At 39.8% G+C, this 25318-nt stretch overlaps 1 protein-coding gene across 3 annotated transcripts in view; it reads left to right on the top strand.

Annotated features, from left to right (window-relative positions):
- Positions 1–25318, top strand: part of CEP170 (centrosomal protein 170) — a 221812-nt gene that overhangs the window by 73402 nt on the left and 123092 nt on the right. For 2 of the 3 annotated variants that reach the window (XM_075862609.1, XM_075862608.1), the window contains exons 7-9: positions 8165–8293; positions 22071–22544; positions 23742–24349. In XM_075862609.1, the coding sequence (XP_075718724.1) occupies positions 8165–8293; positions 22071–22544; positions 23742–24349 (1211 nt within the window). The remainder of the gene's footprint in view (positions 1–8164; positions 8294–22070; positions 22545–23741; positions 24350–25318) is intronic. The other variant, XM_075862610.1, reaches the window with a different exon arrangement.

Raw genomic sequence — 25318 nt, 5'->3', positions numbered from 1 at the left:
ACACCCCTCGATCAACAGAAAAATCTATAAAAGTTATGGTTCTCAGGATATGGCAATACAAAACAAGTTTTGTTTTTCTTTCTTAGTAGTACAATACAGCATAAAAAAAATAAAAATAATTTGGTGTCGCTGTAATCGTTTTGACCCCTAGAATAAAGTTAGCATGGAGGAATCGCTGTTATTTTTTTCCCATTACACCCCACAAATATATATTTTTTTGTTTCCCAGAACATTATATTGTACATTAAATAGCACCATTAAAACCTACAACTCGTCCCACAACAGACAATCAACCATACAGCTATGTTGACAGAAAAAAAAAAAAATTATGGCTTCTGGAATGTGACAATGAAAATTAGCGAAATTGGCTGTCTATGAGGGGTTAATATATATGTATATTTTGTTTTATATATATATATATAATATTTACATTAACACCATAGGCTACATTAGGAAGTTTGTTTGGTTAGGAAAGAAAATATCCAAAATTTATCCTGTGGCATTTCCGTGGGCTAAATGTGTGCCAGAAATGTGTCCCTTTGGCATACGTTTGACAGGTTGACATCTGGATACTGTTTCATTAATTTAAAATATATACTTTTATTTTCTAGTTTTTATTTTATTTTTCTCATTTATATCCTTGATGAACACGCCACCATAGGTATAGGCCCTTACCACTAGAAGGCTGACACTAGCAAAAAAAAAAAAGACTTTGCTTCGTCCAGTCAGGCCATACCCTTCCTGCAGACACTAAGCTAATGTCTATAGGAATCAGACAATGTATTTTTTTTATTCTAGTTTTCTTTCTTTTCTGTCCTTATCTGCAGGTGGGTTGTCAGCTCTGGGGCTGATGTTTTTTTTCTAGGAATTACTTTTTTTTATTAAGTCCAATTATGCCTGTGGCGGATGTAATAAAAATTTCACCTGCTTTCAAACTTCATGTCCCTCCTTCCCCTTCCCTAGATGATACACAACCTACTTTGAATCAGAATCAGTCTCTTTCCCCAGTGTATCCTCCGATTCGCATTCTAAATCAGAGCAGCACTTACAATGTAAAGCTGCTATGCAGGCATGAATATGTGCTGTCAGGGACACCTTTCATTTAAAGGACGTCCTAACATACCTTCTCAGGAAGAGGCGCCCATGCTGCTAAGACTATGCTTTTCAAAACATAATGAGTTTGAAGAAATTTTAACTAAGGAATGGAAACGTCTTCTCAGATGTCTAATTGATTCAAAACACATTCATTGTCCTTTTCATTTCCAAGGGGGCTTGATCTCAAAATGGGTGGATCTGCTTAGCTTCCAGCTGTCAAAGAGCCGCACCATCCCACTGTCAGATTACTTGTGATCTGCTTGGCATAAAAATGTATTCCAAAACCAAGTCTGCTTTTCTTTCGGCAGGTTTTGGAGAACCAGCTGCGCAGCGGTATCCTGGAAGGAGCGCCGTAGCTAAAGATGGCTGATATTGCAGCTCAGGTTATCCAAAATTATTTTTCTGGCGTTTCTTGAGACCGCTTGTTTCAATGCACGTGTGTCATCTAGTTTAAAAGCCATTTTATGTGACTGAAATACTGGGCAGCCGATCAGGTTTTTTAAAGAACCATCGTTGGCTTTCCCTTTGTGGGTGGCAGGTTTGTTTTATTTATTTTTGGTAAACATCTGGATGATATTTTTTTCTGAGGCTACTGGCAGTAAGAGTTCTCTTTTTACATCATAGTCATCCTTGTCTTTCGCAGCTGTTCTCTGCATGTGGAGATCTTAATCCTGGCTTATCTTCTCCTCAGTGAATCCAGTGGCCCATCTTTCAAACCCAGACCTGCCTTGCAACAGCGTCCCAGGGTCAAAAAGATCAAATCATCTTCAGCCTGAAGGTGTTTCCCTACTCGTGTCGGCTTTCCGATTTACAGGGACAACTGTTTTCATTTCAGGGGACATGGCTCACTCATGTGGACAACACCTGGGAACGTGAGGTAGTTATGTAAATGCAAGTAGAGCTATACCTCAAGGCTGTTGGGGACTGCTGGGAGAGAGCGTGCACGTAAACCTGCAACCTTTAATCCGTAACCACTCTGGTCGACAGAGTCTAAGGCTACTCTAAGGTCAGCGCTGACCGCAAGGTGAGATGGACTTTGCTGCTTAGAACCCAGGTTGGCTTAACAGAGTGTAGTTTTGGAAAAGAGGTGCAATGCAGGAAAACCTAAGCAGGAAACCAGACAAGCCAGTAGGTTAGCTGAAATTCCAGAAACTGGGTAGAGGTAATCAGACAAGCCACGGTAAAAACCAGTCGGGAGCGGATAATCTGAATCGGTAGGCAGAGGGTTAACGAGAGACAAGCCAAGGTGCAGTCAGGAGCTTCATCATGAACCAGTAAATAGGAAGATTCACGAGCAAAGACAGGTGGGAAGAGACAGGTATAAATACAAGCCCACAGCAGATTGGCAGGACAGAGAACAGATCGGCTCAAAGCAAAAGAAGAACCGCCCAGGAGCTAGACATGTTGTTATAGCGACCTTAAGGGAACAGATGTTTTCCTAACAGTAGTGTTGACAGGCTACCAGATAGAGTTCTCTTCCCTTCCCTATGGAAGTTTTTTTCTGTTGAATCAACCATTCGCAGATCGGTGGTTGCAATGCTGAATCCACATTTGCGATGCATACCTCCACATCCCTATCGCAAGGACCCACCAGCGCTTCTTTCCTTTTGCAATAGGTTTCTCTACATTTCTAGTTTGCCACCCTCCCCTTCAGCTCGCCACGGTTTCCTAGGTCTTCTCCAGGGTCCTGGCGACTCTCATGTCGCTTGTCTGTATCAGGGAAGTTGCTGTCATCTCTTTTCAGAATGACCTCTTAGTGAATGCTCCCTCCAAACAGGACAATTTTTACACACTCTGTAGGAAAGTTTTGACTGGTCTACAAGTGTCCATCTCCTGGGAAACCAGATCAAAGCCCTTCGGGCAGGAGTAGCCCTACTTCGCCGTAACAGTCCATCTTCCATCCGCTCCACCATCTTGCATGCGAGTGTTGGATAGAATGGTGTTGACCTTTTAGGCGGTTCCATGCCAGGCTCCTCCAGGGGTGATACTTTCGTGATGGGACAAGTCCCTCTCTCATTCTTGCAGATCAACCTTCTGGAATTAAGGGTTGCCTCCCATTGAACGCTCTGTCACCCGGTCAGGATCAAGACCGCCAATTCCTCAACGGCTGCTTATCTGAATCACCAAGATGGCAGCAGGAGTCAATCTCAGATTTTTCTCTGGGCGGAGTGCCATGTACCAGCGCTGTCAACGGTCCACATTCCAGGAGTGGACAACTGGGCTGCAAACGCAGGATAGACTGGATCAGGGAGAGTGGTCTCTTCAACCAGATATCTTCTACCACCTTTGCGTAATGTGGTTCACATCAGACATGGAGCTCTTTGTGTCTCAACCACAAGACTCCAACTTACGTAGCCAGGGCGAGGGATCCCAGGGCTATCGCCGTTTGCGCCATGGTCTTTACGTGAGATTATTTCATACTCCTGTCCCTCGTCACCCCTTCGGCTCTCGAGATTTAATAGAGAATGGGTTCTCGCAATCCTGGTGGTGCCGGACTGGCCTCGTCGGGCCTTGTACACCGACCTAGTCAACCTGCTTACGGCACCATGGAGTTTTCCAACTCTACCTGACCTCCCCTCCCAAGATCCGCTATTTCACCTCACTTTACATCAGATCCGTTTAGCGGTGTGGCTGTTGAAGCCTAGGTTCTGAGAGCTAAGTGTCCCTGTGAGCCAGTTTCTCAGACCATGTTGAAGATCAAGAAATCTCAGCCAAAGTGTACCACTGCATGTGAAAGACTCATTTTTCCTGGTATTGACAGTGTCGTTTTTGACGGTACATTCTTCACTTAGAATCCTGTCTTTCCTGGAGTCAGCCCTTGATCTCAGACGGGACTTGAATTGTCTAATCTTGAGTCATGTTTTCTGCTCTATTGTTTTCCAGTGGGCCTTCCTTGGCCCTTCGTTCACAAGGTAAGATTTTCCTGCAAGGGGTAGTTAATGTCCCTCCATTCAGACATTCCATTGAGCTTTGGAATCTCAATTTGGCCTGCGGAGCAATTCTGGTCTCCCCTTTTAAACCCATGAGGGACATTTATGCTGTGTTTCCTTTCCTGGAGGGTTGTCTTCTTTGTGGTCGTCACTTTCATCAGACTGGTTTCAGAACTGGCTGTAAGTCCCCCTTTTTAGTCATCCATAGGAATAATGTGGTGTCCAGCCTGTTCCATTTTTTCTCCCGAATGAGAAGATTGTCATATCTTTTTTTTTTCCTTTCTCCATTTTATTCAAGGGAACGAGCGTTTCGCATTACCTTGACATGATGAGAGCAGTCCACGTCTATCTGACTGTGATGGAGTTGTTTTGACGCTATGATTCTCTTTTTTTATGGTTCCTGAACGGCCATGCAGTTTCTTGGCAGCGACCATGGTCACTATTACACGTTAGTTATGGTCTGTGATTTTGGCAGCCTATCCGTCCAAGGGTAAAGTTCCTCCCCTTCGGGTCAATGCCAATCTACTAGGGCTGTTGGTGCCTCCTGGGCAGTTAGGCATCGGTCTTCAGCTGCTCAGGTCTGCAAGGTTGCTACCTTCACTTTGGTTTACATATTCACCAGATTTTACCAGATTGGTTCTGTGTTTTTTCCTTTATTGTTACTCCCACCCTCTGGGACTGCTTTAGAATGTGCCTTGGTGCTATGTCCCCAATGATATAAATGAGAAAATAGGATTTTTGTACTACCCATATCATTTTTACATTGTATTTATTGGGGGACGCAGATCCCGCCCTATTGTTTGCTTTGTTCCAAACCTGACTTTAATTGTTTTTTCTCCCGGGACCAACTGATTAGCGAAGTGTCTGTGGGAATGAAATGGTCTGCCTGGGCAGAGCTGTCAGCCTCCTAATGGCAATGATCTATAACAATGGGGCTGCCCCCCCCCCCCCCCACCCAATCAATACAGGGAGAAAAAGATTTTATGGCGAGTACAAAAATCCTATATTTGACATGAATATGGAGTAAGCGAGCTTGCTGTAACAGCAGTTCCAGAGATTAGCTTTCTTCTATGCGAAGAATCACTTTTTTTAAGTTCTGGCCACCTGAGCTAATGCAACACTCAAATGTTTTTTTCATTTATTAATTTAATTTTTTTCCCCTTTATTTTATTTAATTCAATAGAAAGCAGTTTGTAGATGCTGCTTTGATTTTACAAATAGCATTGATATTTTTAATAGTGTACGTTTTCTATATATTGGAAATGATCTAGCGATAGAAAACAAGAACAGGTTCTCTCAAATGGTGGCGTAAACGAATAAATCATCTGTAAGAACTTTTCACGCCACCTTTGGACGTACAGTTGGAAGTTTACATTTGGATAATTAATAAAAAAGAAGTATGCAGATGTATTTTGTACAGTATTTTTAATTTTTGCTGGTCTACGCCTGGATTCCTTTTTTTTTTCCATAGTACTGAAAGCATAGGCCGTACTGCTTTTCAAAACGTAAAAATCACAAAAAAGTATACATTAAAGTATATATTAATGGAAGTCAATGTCTGATTTAAACAACCATACTGGTGTATGTTTCCATAAATTTGCACTATATACATTTAGATACGTATGAATAAAAAAGCAAAAAACTAAATTTTCCCCTTAGAAATAAAACCGATTTGTCAAGTGGTTACCTGATAAAGGGCACAAATGTGTTGTGAATCTTGCCTTATTAAACAAATACATTGAGGAAGTTCCTTTGCTTGGGCACCCGATGCTTTATCACCAGAAAATTTACCTGTTAAGACTTCCTTAACATTCACTTTTTATGTGGCCTTTTTTGGCCAAAAAAATGCATAGAAAAAAACTCAAAAGGTACCTATCGCGTTTTATGGCTTTGTTTTAGGGTTGGGCGATTATGGCCTAAATAAAAATCACGATTAGTTGAACATGTGTTTTTTAAGTAGTTTTTAACATTGCAAATCATGTTCAAAGATTATGTGTTGCAATGATTACTCATTACAACACATGGTTTAGGCCATGTTCCCACGTAGCGTAAATGCTGCAGAATTTCCACAACGGAATTCTATGCGGAATTTTCCCATCATTTAAAGTAGTAGCAAAGTTTATGAGATTTAGAAAATCTCATGCCCACGCTGCAGCAAGAAACGCAGCGAAAACGTTCATAAATTGACCTGCGGTGAAGATTTTAAATCCGCAGCATGTCAAGTTATGCTGCGTTTTCGCTGCTTTTCTGTTGCAGGTTTTCCCCATTGAATTCAATAGGTATGTAAAACCCACAAAAAATAGGCAGCAATTCTAACGCAAAAATCGCAACTCAGAAAAAAAATAAGTATACTTACCACCCAGGCGTTGTCATAGCGATGCTGTCTTTGTTCTACTTCCAGGGCGGCCTCCTGAGATGACGTTTCCATCCCATGTTACTGCTGCAGCCAATCACAGGCTGTAGCGGTCATATGGGCCTTGCAGCATCATCTTGGGAGGCCGGACTGCGCGTCAATGGAGACATGCGTCACAATGACTACAGCCGAGGTAAGTATGAATGTTTTTTTTTTATTTTCTTATGGCGCTTTTTTTGTGGGAAATTCCGCCTGAAAAACTGCACCACAATGTGCTGTGGGTGCTAGGTCGGATACGCTGTGTAGTTTTATGTAGCGTATCTGACCCGTGGGAACCTGGCCTTATTCTGAGAAAATGCCATAAAAAAGCAAGAAAAAAATAAGCCAACTTAAAAAATAATTTTAGTGCATTTTATATTTTTCAGTTGACTTACATTTTTGCCACAAGAAATGCGCGGAAAGAAAACGCCACTGAAAACGTTGCATGTGAAGCAACTCTAAGGCTGAGTTCCCACACAGAATTCAGTGCGGGAATTCCGTAGCATTTACAGTAGCAGCAAAGTGAATGAGATTTTGGAAATCTCAGCCACATGCTGTGGATAAAAAAAACGCAGAAAACTCGGGCAGATAGTGTTCTGCGGTGTGACTTTCAAATTTGCAGCATGTTAATTTATTCTGCGAAGATGCTGCGTGTTTGACCTAAAGACTTCAATGCGGAGCATAAATTATGCGTAAAAGTACCCAGAACTAGAACCTGTCAGGAATTTCGCCCCCAAAAAATGGACAAATTTATGGTTCAGATTTTCAGGCCGGATCTTCGCTGCAGAAATCAGTGTTGAAAAGAATAAAATAAATAAATACTACTTACCCCCCCGGGCGTTGTCATAGTGATGCGTTCCTCTGCTCTCCGGGCAGCCCGGCCTCCTGGGATGATGTTGCATTCAATATGGCTACTGCAGCCTGTGATTGGCTACAGCAGTCACATGGGATGAAAAGTCATCACAGGAGGCTGGGCTGCACACAAAACAGAGGAACGCGTCACTATGACTACGCCCGGGTGTTGGTATTGGCTTTTTTATAAATTTAAATTTAAAAAAGTTTTTTTTTATCTTTTCAAATTTGCGATTTATGCGGAATCGCAGCATTTTCCGCCACAAAATCGCAACATATGCTATTTATTGAGGGTCTTACCTACTAAGATAGTTCGTCCCCATACGTTTCTATCATGTCGGCAAGATGTACTGCTCACTAGGGACCATTTTATTGGCTGTATAAACAAGCAGATCTGCATTTGCTCGTTCATCGACCGGGAATGAGCATTCGTATAAACACTCGTTTGCCCGATCATTGGCCCATGTAAAAGTGCCTTTAGTGAGGTATCCATATGAAAGCCCCATAAAACTCTGCAGTGGTAATCCCTGTACTGTACTCACATGTTCACAAGGGGTATGTGCTAAAGACAGGTTGTCATTCACCATAGGCTTGAAACGTTTAGGGAGATACAGATGGCTAAGTCTGTGGGCGGTATGCAAATGCCAAGCATTCGACTGATCCCATTACTCTTCACAGAGTGCTTTATAGACAAATACCAGTTTGAGGGCAGCACTTGGAGACAGAAGACCCTATTCTCCCTATCGGTGATATCCCAGAGATCGGACACCCACCAATCAGACTTTCCACTGAAACACCCCTTTAGCATACTTGGAAAATAAGTGTACTGACGGACTACATTTATTTAATAGTTTAGTATCTTTATAAGTATGGTGGTTTGTTCCATTTCTCTCAGTGGACCTTTCTGCACTGCCTCGTGGGACTCCCCTGTATGGACAGCCATCTTGGTGGGGTGATGAAGATGCTGCAAGAAGTACAAATAATCAAGATGAGGAAAGCAAACTTCACGATTCTAGTACTACAGGTATAATACATTTATTATTGTAAAATTTTTAATATTACCTTACAGCCTTGAGTGAGGCAGACGTTTGTCCTTGATTTGTCATAAACCTTTTCTTACAAACTTGTTGAATTGTGTTTATACATCTCAAGGTTATTACAGTAGATGGAATCTATAAATGGTAGCAGGTTATTCTTGTAGATAAATTACAATTGATACAATGATATGCTGCCCTTAGAAAACAATCTTATGAATTAAAGGCTATGTACACCTTTGACATGTTTTATATTTTTTTCTTTTTTTTTTTTAAATAAAAATGTCTATTAGTGTGCTTGGTGTAACTTTTGTATTAAAAATTGTTTTTACTTTTTGAGATACAGCTGCTTTGTATCCTGTATACAGAGCAGCTGTATCTATAGCGCTGAGACCTGAATACGTCAGGTCAGCGGCACTGACGGGTTCCGTGAAAGAGGGTGCTACGTGTTTTCTGACACGCAGGATCAACCTGTTATCAATCACATCTAAGTTATGAACACTGGTAGTTTTTTTTTGTTTTTTTTAAATGTCTATTTTAACGTGGTACATAGCCTTTAAAGGTGTTGTCTCATTAGAGACAATATTTTTCAGACAGCCAGGAGGGCGCTGATTTTACCAGTTCTAATAGGGCATACGAACTGGGGCTATGTTGATGAGACAACCCCTTTTAAGCATTTATTTTGTATGTCCTCTATAGTTTTTTTTTTAAACTCGTTTTATTAAGAACTGTTACAGTAACAAGTATAAAAATAGTCACACATTGCTAATTACAATATATGGCATATTAGATCAAGGATATGTACAAATAGTAAAGTAATGAGTACATATAAAGCATTACAAACAGATGATTTCCCATTAATAATGGCGCTTAGACTGGTTTGCTAGGACGTATGTATGACAGTTCAACAAAAAGACAAAAACCAAAAACAGATATACAGGAAAACAAAACAACCTAGGACCCATGTTACCCATGAGCAACTGATAGATCTGGTACAGCCAGTCCATGGAGATACATAATAAAAATTTGTGGGTCACCTATATTCCTATCTATGTCCTCTATAGTTGGTCGTTGTTTCTTCAATAAATTAAAATTCCTCTTTATCTTAACTAATAATTAATTCTGGTTAACGTTGAAAAGATGTGTAAAGGATGTTCAATATATATCTGTATATATACAGGTGTAGCCATGTAGACTTTTAACGCATTAAATACACAGTGTCAGGAAACTTAAACTACTTTTTCAATGGCCTTTGTCGTGTGATATCGTGCTATATATATATATATATATATATATATATATATACACACACACTACTGTTGAAAAGTTTAGGGTCAATTAGAAATTTCCTTATTTTTGAAAGAAAAGCACAGTTTTTTTCAATGAAGATAACATTAAATTAATCAGAAATACACTCTATACATTGTTAATGTGCTAAATGATTATTCTAGCTGCAAACGTCTGGTTTTTAATGCAATATCTACATAGGTGTATAGAGGCCCATTTCCAGCAACCATCACTCCAGTGTTCTAATGGTACATTGTGTTTGCTAACTGTGTTAGAAGGCTAATGGATGATTAGAAAACCCTTGAAAACCCTTGTGCAATTATGTTAGCACCGCTGTAAACAGTTTTGCTGTTTAGAGGAGCTATAAAACTGACCTTCCTTTGAGCTAGTTGAGAATCTGGAGCATTACATTTGTGGGTTCGATTAAACTCAAAATGGCTAGAAAAAGAGAGCTTTCATGTGAAACTCGACAGTCTATTCTTGTTCTTAGAAATGAAGGCTATTCCATGCGAGGTCTTCAACTGGCAGCTTCATTAAATAGTACCCGCAAAACGCCAGTGTCAACGTCTACAGTGAAGAGGCAACTCCGGGATGCTGGCCTTCAGGGCAGAGTGGCAAAGAAAAAGCCATATCTGAGACTGGCTAGTAAAAGGAAAAGATTAATATGGGCAAAAGCACACAGACATTGGACAGAGGAAGATTGGAAAAAAGTGTTATGGACAGACGAATCGAAGTTTGAGGTGTTTGGATCACACAGAAGAACATTTGTGAGACGCAGAACAACTGAAAAGATGCCGGAAGAGTGCCTGACACCATCTGTCAAGCATGGTGGAGGTAATGTGATGGTCTGGGGTTGCTTTGGTGCTGGTAAAGTGGGAGATTTGTACAAGGTAAAAGGGATTTTGAATAAGGAAGGCTATCACTCCATTTTGCAACGCCATGCCATACCCTGTGGACAGCGCTTGAGTGGAGGCAATTTCATCCTACAACAGGACAATGACCCAAAGCACACCTCCAAATTATGCAAGAACTATTTAGGGAAGAAGCAGGCAGCTGGTATTCTATCTGTAATGGAGTGGCCAGCGCAGTCGCCAGATCTCAACCCCATAGAGCTGTTGTGGGAGCAGCTTGACCGTATGGTACGCAAGAAGTGCCCATCAAGCCAATCCAACTTGTGGGAGGGCCTTCTGGAAGCATGGGGTGAAATTTCTCCCGATTACCTCAGCAAATTAACAGCTAGAATGCCAAAGGTCTGCAATGCTGTAATTGCTGCAAATGGAGCATTCTTTGACGAAAGCAAAGTTTGAAGGAGAAAATTATTATTTCAAATAAAAATCATTATTTCTAACCTTGTCAATGTTATTTTGCAACTCATTTGATAAATATAAGTGTGAGTTTTCATGGAAAACACAAAATTGTCTGGGTGACCCCAAACTTTTGAACGGTAGTGTATATATTTCAAAACCGATAATATTGACAAATTAAATGTACTAATTCTTTCTGAATAAATCTCAGTCTTATTTTCAAGACTGTCTCAGTGTTTTTAAACGAAGTAGTCATATTTTGTGTCTTTTATTGTAAAAAAGTGCATGCTTTCTTCGTTCATTCGGTCTCTGTGGGTTATTAGTGGATATTGTTATATATAACGAATTTATCAATTATCTATGTCTAATAGACCCCATCTAAAATAGATTCATTGTATTAAATTATTGTCTCTGTGATTTCATTAGGACCTTCCGGTTTTAGGGTCCTAAGTTTATATATCCAGAAGATTTCTCTTTTACAGAGCAAATCGAACCTCTCCACTCGACTTTCGTTTATATGTTCAATAGGTATGATACTAAAACATTTAAAAGTTTAGAAATACTATGTAGGAGGAATTTGTTTCTGCAATTGGATCGATGCTTATTTAAGCGACAGTGTAAAGGTTGCACTGTTCTTCCCACGTATTGGAGACCACAAATACAATTAATGAGATATATGACATAATTTGATTGACAGTTTAGATGTGTATCTATTTGATATTCATTTTTCGTTTGATTAGGTTGAAAAATGTCTGTGGTGAGAATGCTAGAGCAACATAAGCATCTCTTTTTTCTGCATTTTGAGCTAACTTTTGTATGTAAATATGGATTAGCGGTAATTTGTTGTAATGGTTTTGTGTTTACCAGAAAAATTTATCCGGCTAGGTGCCAAGATATTTTTAACCGTTTTTGCTCTTTTAAATGTTATTATCGGTTTCATTGGTAAACTATTTTTTAAAGAAAAGGGTCAACATGTAAAATGTGCCAGTGTCTATTCATAATATTTTTTATATTTTTGTGTGCCGAGTTATATTTTGTTACAAAATTAAAGGAAAAAGAGTTATTATGTTTTTCCTTCGCCTCTTTTGTACTAATTGCATTATTCTCTTTGATTCTATTTGATGCTATATCGTTAGTGGGTAGGCAATCTCTTTGGCTTAAATCTACTGTCTTTTTATATGCATCTGAAAGGAGTGTATGTGGGTAGTTTTTTTCTTTAAACCGTTTGTGCAAAATACGGCTTTGATTGCCATTTCAGATAGTGACCGCTCTTATAATCCAGATAGCTGTTGCTGTCAACCTTTTTAAAATGTGTATGGGTAATAATTTTGTTTGTTGTTTTGGCTATAGTGAGATCTAAAAAATCAATTTCAGTCGGCTGTATATTAAAGGTAAAATTTATCCCCCAAGTATTGTTAATCAGTGTCTGGCAAAAAGCTGTAGCTGTTGCTATATCCCCTTCCCAGATCAGAAACAGGTCATCTATATACAGTGAAGGAAATAAGTATTTGATCCGTTGCTGATTTTGTAAGTTTGCCCACTGTCAAAGTCATGAACAGTCTAGAATTTTTAGGCTAGGTTAATTTTACCAGTGAGAGATAGATTATATATATAAAAAATAAAATAAAATCACAGTCAAAATTATATATATTTATTTGCATTGTGCACAGAGAAATAAGTATTTGATCCCCTACCAACCATTAAGAGTTCAGCCTCCTCCAGACCAGCTACACGCTCCAAATCAACTTGGTGCCTGCATTAAGGACAGCTGTCTTAAATGGTCACCTGTATAAAAGACTCCTGTCCACAGACTCAATTAATCAGTCTGACTCTAAGCTCTACAACATGGGCAAGACCAAAGAGCTTTCTAAGGATGTCAGGGACAAGATTATAGACCTGCACAAGGCTGGAATGGGCTACAAAACCATAAGTAAGACGCTGGGTGAGAAGGAGACAACTGTTGGTGCAATAGTAAGAAAATGGAAGACATACAAAATGACTGTTAATCGACATCGATCTGGGGCTTCATGCAAAATCTCACCTCGTGGGGTATCCTTGATCCTGAGGAAGGTGAGAGCTCAGCCGAAAACTACACGGGGGGAACTTGTTAATGATCTCAAGGCAGCTGGGACCACAGTCACCAAGAAAACCATTGGTAACACATTACGCCGTAATGGATTAAAATCCTGCAGTGCCCGCAAGGTCCCCCTGCTCAAGAAGGCACATGTACAGGCCCGTCTGAAGTTTGCAAATTAACATCTGGATGATTCTGAGAGTGATTGGGAGAAGGTGCTGTGGTCAGATGAGACTAAAATTGAGCTCTTTGGCATTAACTCAACTCGCTGTGTTTGGAGGAAGAGAAATGCTGCCTATGACCCAAAGAACTCCGTCCCCACTATCAAGCATGGAGGTGGAAACATTATGTTTTGGGGGTGTTTCTCTGCTAAGGGCACAGGACTACTTCACCGCATCAATGGGAGAATGGATGGAGCCATGTACCGTCAAATCCTGTATGACAACCCCCTTCCCTCCACCAGGACATTAAAAATGGCTCGTGGCTGGGTCTTCCAGCACGACAATGACCCGAAACATACAGCCAAGGCAACAAAGGAGTGGCTCAAAAAGAAGCACATTAAGGTCATGGAGTGGCCTAGCCAGTCTCCAGACCTTAATCCCATCGAAAACTTACGGAGGGAGCTGAAGATCCGAGTTGCCAAGCGACAGCCTCGAAATCTTAATGATTTACAGATGATCTGCAAAGAGAAGTGGGCCAAAATTCCATCTAACATGTGTGCAAACCTCATCAACTACAAAAAACGTCTGACTGCTGTGCTTGCCAACAAGGGTTTTGCCACGAAGTATTAAGTCTTGTTTGCCAAAGGGATCAAATACTTATTTCTCTGTGCACAATGCAAATAAATATATATAATTTTGACTATGTGATTTTCAGGTTTTTTTTATTTTTATATATAATCTATCTCTCACTGGTAAAATTAACCTAGCCTAAAAATTCTAGACTGTTCATGTCTTTGACAGTGGGCAAACGTACAAAATCAGCAAGGGATCAAATACTTATTTCATTCACAGTATCTCCTAAATTGTAAAATATTAGTGGTTGCCCACGGATGTTGCCAGATGTATTCTTCCTCAAACATTCCCATGAAAATATTTGCATAACTGGGTGCTACTTGACTTATTATGCAAAAGTATGGAATTCATCCTAAAAAAACAATATCTTTACATTTGACCAGAAATGATACCATCAAGTAAAAGACACAGCTTTGGGGACCATAGCTGTGCCTTTTACTTGATGGTATCATTTCTGGTCAAATGTAAAGATATTGTTTTTTTTTAGGATGAATTCCATACTTTTGCATAATAAGTCGGTTTGTGCAGATTGTACTTCAGTATCTCTCTCTAGTCTTATTTTCAGATTTTCCAGACCTAATGTATGTTCAATATTACTGTAAAGTGAGGTCACATCTAGTGTGATGCACAGTAAGTTTTCTTTGATCGAGATTTTGTTTAGGTCCTTTATCAGTTGTGTTGAATCTTTGAGGAAGCTTGGGAACTCCATCACATACTTTTGTAAAATTAGATCCAGATAATGGGAGAGATGGCAGGTGGGAGATTGCATACCTGATATAATGGGTCTACCTGGGGGATTAGTTGGGTTTTTATGTATTTTTGGTAAGTGGTCGAAAAAAGGCATATTGGTGTTTAACGGAATCAAATGGTTATTTTTATTGAGGATATGATTGGAAAAAGCTTGGTTGACCATGATTTTGAGGTTAGCCATGATTGTCGATAGTGGGTTATGGGTGAGGTTAATATAATATAATATAATATAATAATTAATATAATAATTCCTATCTGATAAAATTTTAATTGCTTCTGCATGATAATCCATAATATTTTGTACTACTGTTCCCCCTCCCTTGTCTGCTGATCGAATGCCGATTTGATTATTATTTTTTAGAATTTTTTAGCGCTCATTTTTCTTTATAGGTTAAGTTATTTTTCCCACGAATTCTATATGAGTCCAAATTCTCCAGATCTTTAAGAACTAGATGATGGAAAGTGTTAATAAAATTTCCTTGGTTACCCACAGGATAAAACTTGGATGTGGGTTTGAGATCTGTGTGTCTAAATAAATCAGGTGTGTCTGTGTCCGGGGTTGCATTTGCCTTATTAACATTGTCTGTATTTGAAGAGTTATTTTTTGTAGCTATGATTCGAAAGTGTCTATGGAGTGTTAGTTTCCTAGTAAATTTATGTAGATCTAGGAATAATTCAAAGCCATTGGTACTGGCAGTTGGACAGAAAGCCAAACCCTGGTTCAGGAGTGACTTTTCCGAGTCGTTCAAGATATGATTTGAAAGATTGAAAATAGATGTTTGTTGTACGAGGGAGGTCATTTTTATTTTTTTTATTTTTGCCTCCCCTGGTTCCTCTATATCGTTTTTTCGGGGTGAAAGAAATGAGTGATTGTTAACATTTGTAGGTTGGACGGGGGAGTTAGCTCTAAAAAAAGTGAGGGTTGAGAACTGGAAGGTATAGGCTCTTCCAGATGGGTGGAAAATGCAGAAGCTAGGAACGGAACGGACATATTTGAGCCAGCTTTAGTATTGTAAATAATATTGGTTCCCGAGGAGAAGGAACAACCATTGGTACAATTCGATGGAGGATTGGGGGAAGGTACAGGTGTATTGGGCAGGTAGGAGGGGGATGGATTAGATTGGGTTCTAGTTGGGGAATTGTCAGGTGAATTATGAACCGTCAAGATAGACATATCAATTGATGATTTTCCTAAGGATGAATTTGGAGATAACAAGAAATCGGAGGAGCTTGGGTTAACTAAATTTTCATTTTCTAATAATTTGGGCTTATTTGTTGATGAATTTCCCTGATTTATTTTGCCATATTTGCTGTTAAGGAAAATTCTACATGATCTGATAGCTTCAAATCTTTTTTCTTGTTCAATTTTTTTGGGGTCTAGTTGGGGGAGAGTGCTGATAGATTGGGAGGTCTTGGTCATTGTGTGTATTCGTTCGGGGCGGGTATATTGGGAAGGGTGTTTGTTCCAAGATCTAATTTGGTTAGTTTGATAGTCTATTCAATCTCTGGTGAGTTTGTTAGCCTTTTTTTCAATTAGGTCCTGTCCAGATTTGAAAATTCTATTATTAATATTATGATTAATATGATGAAACTCTTGGTGTTTGAAACAATTATAGAGCAACTTAAATTTTACTCTAATTTTACTAGTAAGTTTGACACATAACATTTTGCTTTTGGATAACAATCTCATGATCATCCCCTTAGTGCATTCTTCCCAGTCTGTTGTGAAGATAATATCATCTTTAAATGTAGATGAGAAAGGCATTCTAAGCCCTCTTGGTGTAATTTTTTCCTTTAAATAGATAGATAAAAACATTTTTAGATAAAGCCACAGTGCTCTCTGTAGATACTGACACTCCCCACCCCCATAGATAATGGCACAGTGCACTCTGTAGATACTGACACTCCACACCGTAGATCATGCCACAGTGCCCTCTGTAGATAATTACACCCCCTATATAATTCCCTAGTGCCCTCTGTAGATAATGCCACAGTGCCCTCCGTAGATAATTCCTTAATGCCATCTATAGGTAATTCCCCAATGCCCTCTGTAGATAATGCCACAGTTCCTTCTGTAGATAATGCCACACACCCCCTTTTGTAGATTGTTCCACACACACCCCTTTGTAGATAGTGACACACACACACACACCTTTGTAGATAGTGGCACACATATCCCCCTATAGATAGCTCCATTGGGGCTCCCTCTAGGAGTGGAATCCCCAGCCAAAGCGTTGCTGGCACGTTGGCTGGGAATTCCTCCTGGAGGAGCCACTGACGTCATTGTCCATATATGGACTGTTACGTCAAAGGCCTCGTCTATCAGTGGAATCCCCGACCAGTGTGTCAGCAACACACTGACCTGGCATTCCGGTCCAGGAGGAGTCACTGTCCATATAGGGACAGTTACGTCAGAGGCCTCTTCTATCAGTGGAATTCTCGCTAAGAGCTCTCTGGCTAGGGATTACACTCCTAGAGGGAGCCCCAATGCAGCTTTCTTTATATGGGGGTGTAGCACTGTCCACAGGGTTGGAGTGTGTGGTGTGGCACTATTTACAGGGCTGGTGTGGCGCTCCTCCGGCCTGCTCTCTTGCTGTTAGCAGGCCGCAAATGACAACTTCAGGGGCCGCATGTTTGAGACCTCTGGTCTACGTCTAGGTTTATTGTATGTTGTATATTTATGGCCAAGTTCCCAGCAGAAGAAGAGGATCAGTATTATATGCTCTGGTTGGAGGGTCAGCACTTCTCTGTGTGGTAAAAGGGCCTGAAAGTTCACAGGTTGAAGCCTGACCGCAGATAATTAAATATTGCAAACCTGGAGAGATAGGCTTCTCTAGAATAGACCGTCCTCAACACAAGGTCAACCAGCAGATCTACGTCCTGGGTTTCAACAGGCCTGTTGTGTTCAGGTTGGAAGGGTAAGTGACACTCCTTAAGTGCGGGTGTGGTTAGTTACTCCCGCACAAGATAAAAGCTGTCACCGGAGTAAGCGGGTAGACTGAGGCATTGAGGTCTTCCCTGAGCATGGCTTGGATGGGCCAACCCGAAAAGAACCTGCAGGTTCTCTAGATTCCCGGAATGTTAGTTGGGCATAACCGTAAAAGCTCTCCCCACCAGATGGTCAATTGGAGACTAAATTTAAAACTTGGGTAGGCTGTGTTTGTTGACTATGGGGTAGGTTGCAGGGCATACTGATAGGCAGCAAGATTGCCGTGGAGTAGTGCGGGCCAGAGGTTTTGGGAGCAGAGTTTTCGTTTCCGGAATCTAGAAATGGCTCCCTCCCCAGGTCATCGGACAGGACTAGGTTGCAACTAGACCAATTCTAGCAGTGGATGAAGCAAGATGGCATCCATTTACTACGGATTCGGCTTCAGGGATACTAAAGCTACTGTCAAATGCAGCCATCCAGGATTTCTCTCTTCCGGAAGCTAAATAAAATATTTTTTAAAGCATCTCAAGTTTTATTGTGAGAGGTACTCACTTTATGGGAATAAAATGGATATGAACAGAAGAAAACCAATGTGGATAAATAAAAATGTAAAGGGAAAATAAATGATAAAAATAAGCATTTAAACTACTAAAATAAAAAGGCAGTGAAGTAGCGCTAAAAAGCTATAGGGAGGAAAACTATTATGTAAAAAAAACAGATATAGCAGCAAAGCTGGAGACAGACTCCTTGCCAAAGACACTAACACTAAATACAGATTTATTATATCCCCGCCCAAAACTATGATCACTCTCGTCATCTCTCTATACACAGAGAGAGAGAGAGAGAGAATATAGATATATTTTAGTGTGTATATACACATCACTCTCAAGCAGTGTCTCAGGTGGCATATACAACCACTCTACAGAGATACATAAATATGAAATATATATATATATATATATATATATATATATATATATATACATAAGGCACAGAAATATGTATATACCATACCTCCCAACTTTAAAGTATCGCAAAGAGGGACAACCAAATTATTTTCCTTTTAAGCCACGCCTCCAGCTGCGCAATCCCCACCCATACACACCTGGTTCAGCCCACACAGTATAATGCCCTCATAGAACCCCCACTATAGCTGCCCCCCACACAGCATAACCCATAGTGCCTATATTGCCCCTAAAGCTGCCCCATACAGTATAATGCCCACACAAATGCTTATTTACAGTATAATGCCTCCATAGCTGCCCCCATACAGTATGATGCCCAACAGTGCCTAATAAAAAAGTAATAAAATAAATACATGGGCTACATTCACACGACATTCAAAAATTGCCATTAACAACTGATCAAGTGTCAGGCCTCATGAACACAACCGTATTGATTTTGCGATCCGCAAAACCCGAGTCCGTTGCGGTTTGCAAATAAATCCTTGTTGTGCATCCGAGAGACTCCTTGCCAAAGACACTAACAAAATTTAGCCAGGAAACAAGAGAGAATCACAGGCAAAGACAAGAAGCAAATTAAAGTATAAATAGACTGAGGGCGGGAGCTAGAACCGTCTGGCCAGGCTGTGATAGGTTCTCCCACTCCTCAGCCTACCAGCCTGAGTGGTAGCAGATCGAGTCACTCTAACATATCTAGGCACAGATGCAGGCTGATTAACCACGGGCGTCGACACAGAAGCTGTGTCTGGCAGATCCTTTACAGTATATTAGTAAGTTACTTTGGTTCACATAAATATATTATTGCAATGCAATTTTTGGTCCCCGGATAACCCCTTTAATTTTTCTGACAGAGTATACCTCAGAGGCTAAAGTATTTTTTTTATACTGGTGGATATCTTATGGTCCGCAGCAACAATCATACTAGGGTCATAACAAGGAATAGAGCCGGAGGACATCCACACCTCCAACTGTTATAGTAGGAATCTCATATCTGAAGAAATCCACACCTAAGTGACCACCACTGCCCATTACAATGCTGGGCTCCCCAAAGTATCTGACAAGCTTTCTGTTCTGCCAAGTAATTACCCTGTAATGCTAAAACACCACTACCTCCTCGACCATTTTCCTCCTGTGCCGCTGCTGCTCTATTTTGAATGTTACTGTATATGATTCTACTTCCTTCCTAGAATTTACTAGGCTGCTTTGCTTAGAATTATTATTTGCATGCACAGTAGTACATGTGAATACCTAAAATGTTGTAATATATCTTAGATGGGAAGTGCCATACCCCTCACCCTTTGGTGGCCTGTAGTTCGCTTCTCCTTGTAATTATTCAGAAAAGTCCTCTTTTCTCCTCAAATCTATGTAGAGTAATACAGTAAGTAGAGGACTAAGTGAGAGTAGCAGTTGAAACTGCATAAACTACAGCGTTATTATAATTTTTTTGTCGATATAGTGCAGCATAGGCTATCATTAAAGAATGATGTAGAGGCTCTCTTCTATTCCTATTTTAGATGATGCGCTATTTATTGATTGTCTGCCATCTTGGTTATTTCTTCCCCTCTAATATGGTTCTCCTGATGCAGCCTACATTTTCCATAGAGCTTCTGGCTTGGCAGATGGGCCGGAGTCTCATCACAGTGCACTTGCTCTGCTCTTAGTCCTATCTAAGTGCAGCATGTGATAAATCAGTGGCATAGAACTTCTGACCGAGTCTCAGTACATCCTATGTGATGCAGCTTCACACTGCTCTCCTCTGCCTCACACTAGTGATAGATTTCTCCCAGTTTTTACACAGGAGGCAATGAGGAGCAGCATCTCATAGAAATACTACGGAAGCTCTGCACACAGCCTTTACATGTAGTATAGACACTTATGTGAGTCAGGGGAGTTCTATATCTGCAGCTAATCATTGTATGGACTAACATAATATATTACTGCATTCCTTCACTCTTAGGGCCTAAATAATCTCTTCAACAGCACTATATGCGTAGGTGATAGATAGAGATACAAAAATAGTGGAGCTGGTGGGGAGGGGTCTGAGATCTTCTAGGAGGCATTCCATAGGTGAAGATGTAATCCTGTAGTTCACAGTAAGTCAGCCACACAGGAGAAACTGTCTACACATGACAGCATGGTCTGTTTGGTGGTCAGACTTAGATCACATGACACAGCTGCCCATAATGAAAGGGTTCAAAATGTATAGATGCAACTAAACTGGGAAAAAATAAATGACATGGCTAGAATATTGCTGGTGAGTTAGCATGGTGTATGCAAAAAAAAAAGGAAAAATTTGCAGGAGAGCTTCTTTAACCCGTTAGTGACCGCCAATACGCCTTTTCACGGCGGCCACTAATGGGCTTTATTCTGATGCATAAGCCTTTTTACGGCGCTGCATCAGAATAAATAAACAGAGCAGGGAGCCGTTAAATCTCCTTGCTCTCCGCTACCAGAGGTAGCTGAGGGCTGGGGGCATCCCTGCTCGAACGTGTGAGATCGATATAAGTATCGATCTAGTCCGTTTAACCCCTCAGATGCGGTGCTCAATAGCGTGCGCCGCATCTAAGTGGTTTTGGAGAGAGGGAGGGAGCTCCCTCTCATCCCACCGATAGCCGGTGTGAGATCACCAAGTGTCTGTGTCTCCAATGGCAGCCGGGGGCCTAATAAAGGCCCCCAGGTCTGCCTGTAGTGAATGCCTGTTTTAAACGGACAGGTAGTAATACAAAAATATTGCAGTGTATTATAATAGCGATCAGAGGATCGCATACTAAAGTCCCCTAAGTGGGACTAGTAAAAAAATTAAAAACCCACTTTTTTTCCCTTACAAACTGCTTTACTATTAAAAAAACAAAATAAAGTAAAAAGTTACACGTATTTGGTATCGCCGTGTCTGTAACGACCCCGACTATAAAGCTATTACATTATTTAACCAGCACGGCGAAGGGCGTAAAAAATTAAATAAAAAACTATGGAAAAATTGCTGTTTTCTGTGAATCCTGACTTTAAAAAAAATGTGATTAAAAGTCACATCTACTCCAAAATGGTACCAATAAAAACGACAAGTCTTCCCGCAAAAAAAAAAGCCCTCATACAACTGCATCGACGGAACAATAAAAAAGTTATGGCTCTTCAAATATGGAGACACAAAAACAAATAATTTTGAAAAAGAAAAAGTTTCTACTGTGCAAAAGTAGTAAAACATACAAAATATATTCAAATTTTGTATCGTTGCAATCGTAACAACCCGCTGAATAAAGTTATTGTGTTATTTATACCACACGGTAAACGGCGTCGATTTAGGATGCAAAAAAGTGTGGCGAAATTTCAGGTTTTTTTTCTATTCCCCCCCCCCCCCAAAAAAGTTAATCAATAAATAATATGTACCTCAAAATGGTGCTATTAAAAAACACAACTTGTCCCGCAAAAAACAAGACCTTATACAGCTATGTCGATGCAAAAATAAAAAAGTTAGAGCTCTTGGAATTCGACGATGGAAAAACGTAAAAAAATACCTTGGTCATTAAGGTTTAAAATAGGCTGGTCATTAAGGGGTTAATTAAATTTCTCTGTTTCATTGCAGTAGTTTTTATTCACACATTATATTTTTTAAACAAAGAACTTGTTTCACCAAATTAAATAATTGATACATATTTTTGTTATTTTCTAGGCTGCTGCAAAGGTGGGAAAAAAGCTGGTGAACAAGTAACATCAAAGGATGAAGCTCTTAATTCATATTGCAGAGAACCTAGCTATTTTGAAATTCCTAATAAAGAGCTTCAACAAAAATCTGATGAAGAAGGAAATGTTGTATATGAAATCACAACACTAGAGCCCGACTGCCAGCAAGTCTCAGGTGCAGGACATGCTTCCTTTACAATAGAGTTTGATGACAGTTCTCCAGGAAAGGTAACCATTAAAGATCATGTAACAAAGTTTACAGATCATCGTCAAAAGGCAAAGAAGCCTTTATGCTCTGGAGATAAGGACCTTGCTGGGTTAAATACAGAACTGATTGCTGCAGAAAGTAAAGTAGCTGACTGGTTAGCTCAGAATAATCCACCCCGTTTGCTGAAGGAAGCAGCTGAAGAAGATACAAAAAGCGTTAAAAGTGATGTACCGGTATACTTAAAAAGGATACAAGGTAGTACATTTTAAACAAAATACTGTACTTCATAATGGAGTGCTTAATGTTTTGTATTTAAATTTTCAGAGCACATGTTATCATTATTGATAAGAAAAAATAATTGATACAGTAATAGAATAAATTGCATAGTTTTTTCTTCGCTTAATTTATTATATAGTTTTAGAATAAGGTCAAATTTTTAAAGGGGTTTTCCATGCTTTAAATATGGGCAAATATTCTAAATTACACATCTTTCAAATCTAATGCCCTGGCTGTTTAGTGGTCCTCCTCTGGTCCCATCACTGGACGTAGCAGTGGTGTGTTTACCTTATTGACATAACCGCTGCGGCCAGTGAATGACTGCCGTGGTCATGTGTCTTTGTCACATCATTGATGTCACAGTGTAAAGGTGAGTAAATCATAATTTCTTATTTTAACCCATATCCAGCTTTTTAAACCTGGAAGACCCTTTTAAACTAAAGACAGGATTTTCATATATTCAGTCAGTTAATAGGACCTGTCTGTGATTGGCCAATAAATTTAAATTTATGTGTGCATTGGAAGCAATGTGCAATCCCTTGAACTCTTTTGTATAGTGGCCACATATAGCGTCATTAGGTAAACCTTTTATGGTCATCAGTTAATGCTCAAATTCAAAATTAAAGATGCATTTGAATGAGACAAAAAAAATTAATAAAATGTTATAACATTTTTGCTCTGTCGGGTGAAATACTGAAATTCGAGTTATATTACTTTATTGACCTCTTTTTATTGAGGATCTGAACATCTCCTGACACATCTGTTTTTGTAAATACTTGTATTCCCCATGAAATAACAATTCTGGAGAATCTTTTCTTATAACTCTGCGTTGTGCCATCCCTATGTTACTTCTCCTAGAAATTTAGGGACAAATTGACAACTGGGAGTAACCATTTCCCTTGTCACAGGGGTGTGGCGCTTCACAGTCTCACTCTATCATCACTGATTGGACATTGCCAGACTGTGTAGGGATACACCCCTAACTAGTAACACTGTCATCAATTTATTCATACATTTTTGGAGGAATGACAGAGGAAGGACACAACATACAGTTCTAAGAAAAGATGCTTCAGAATTGTTGTTTTATGGGGAATACAGTGTTTACTAAAACAGACATGTTCTGATGGGTGACAGGTTCTCTTTAATTGTTTTCTTTACGAATCTATTTTTTTATAGGTAACAAACATGAAGATGGAACTCAAAGTGACTACGAAAACAGTACATCTCTTAAACGTTTAAACAGATCTACCCATCTGCAAGACCATGCAAAACCAAAAAGCTTAGAACAGAGAATGTTGGATCTTAAAATTCAGACAGGGCGAAGACAGCAGGACACGGCAAGTCAAACAGCATTTCTTATAGAGTTTATTGATGATGACCATCCAAGAAAGAGACGTTCGTATTCATTTTCTCTAAATGCTAGTGCCACAGGTCCAGAAGCGCCATACCCTATTCCGCAATCTAGAATAGAGCAAGCAAAAGCTCATTCTGTAGATCCGAAAGGGTTGTCCCTAGGTCTGCAGTCAGGTTCATCATCTCACAGAGTAATTCATAGTACCCAGCATGCAAAGTTGTTGCTAAAACAGAAATCCGAAGAGCCATGTACATCTTTATTTTCACAAAATATTTTACTGAGAAGTTCTGGGAGTCTTGGACACCGACCACCAAATAAGCAATCTACATTGAACAATATTCAGAAAACTTCTGTGAGTAAAGATCACAGAAATAGTCAGCTCAATGAAAGGGCAAATACAAAAGAAGAAATGGGCACATCAGATGCAAAGGTAAATCAGATTATAGATTAAATTTGTTTGCAGGTATTTCTATTGGGCAACAAGTTATTATGTATTAAATATGGTTTTACCGAAACACAGCTCTGACAGTGCTGTAAGTGCCCTGATGAGCGGTAGCTGCTTTTCTCTGCACCTTCTAAGCTAAAATATATTAATTTATGCTGAAGAACACTTTTCCCAACGATCAAGGTGAAACTGTCTGTTTTCTCTACTTACTCCAATATCGTCCCCCTGTGCTTCCTCAGATGCTACTTTTCTTATCTCTCCTTCAATCTACCTGTCCCTCCCATTACTTCATCCCCTCTTTCCTGGCTTTAGCAATGAGGGTATAGTGGACCATCATACAGTCAATTTTGGCTCCCCTGCAGCCTCCTCTGTGCTTAAAGGGGCTCTGTCACCACATTATAAGTGGCCTATCTTGTACATAATGTGATCGACGCTGTAATGTAGATTACAACAGTGTTTTTTATTTAGAAAAACGATCATTTTTGACTGAGTTATGACCTATATTATCTTTATGCTAATGAGTTCCTTCTTTTTTTTTTAACAAATTTTATTGAAAATATACATTGCACAAGGTATGATAAACATAACATTTTGGGTGACATGCAAGAAACCCATTATTTCAATGTAACATAACCATACAAACAACAACATCGATCTCCGTTACACATTTGAGAATAAGATTTGGTACAACCGTTTCCGGTATGTTACTGAGTATAACCATTACATTTATAGGAACAAAAGCAATGCAAATATATACAACCCTGTTATAAATAGTTGTACAATCCAGGACTGACCTCGTCCAACCCCCTATCGAACCTCCCCCCCCCAGTTAGGGCCCGCTACCACGTCCCTGCTTACTCAATTAAACCCCCAGACTGTTTAGGGAGGACCTGAGGTCACCTACATTAAACGATGCAAGAGGCGATGAGCAGCAACTACCCCACACTTCCAGAA

The sequence above is a fragment of the Rhinoderma darwinii genome, chromosome 4 (assembly GCF_050947455.1).
Source record: "Rhinoderma darwinii isolate aRhiDar2 chromosome 4, aRhiDar2.hap1, whole genome shotgun sequence".
NCBI classification, from domain to species: Eukaryota; Metazoa; Chordata; class Amphibia; order Anura; family Rhinodermatidae; genus Rhinoderma; species Rhinoderma darwinii.
The sequence above is the reverse complement of the archived record's forward strand: the minus strand, read 5'-3'. Positions and strand labels throughout refer to the sequence as shown.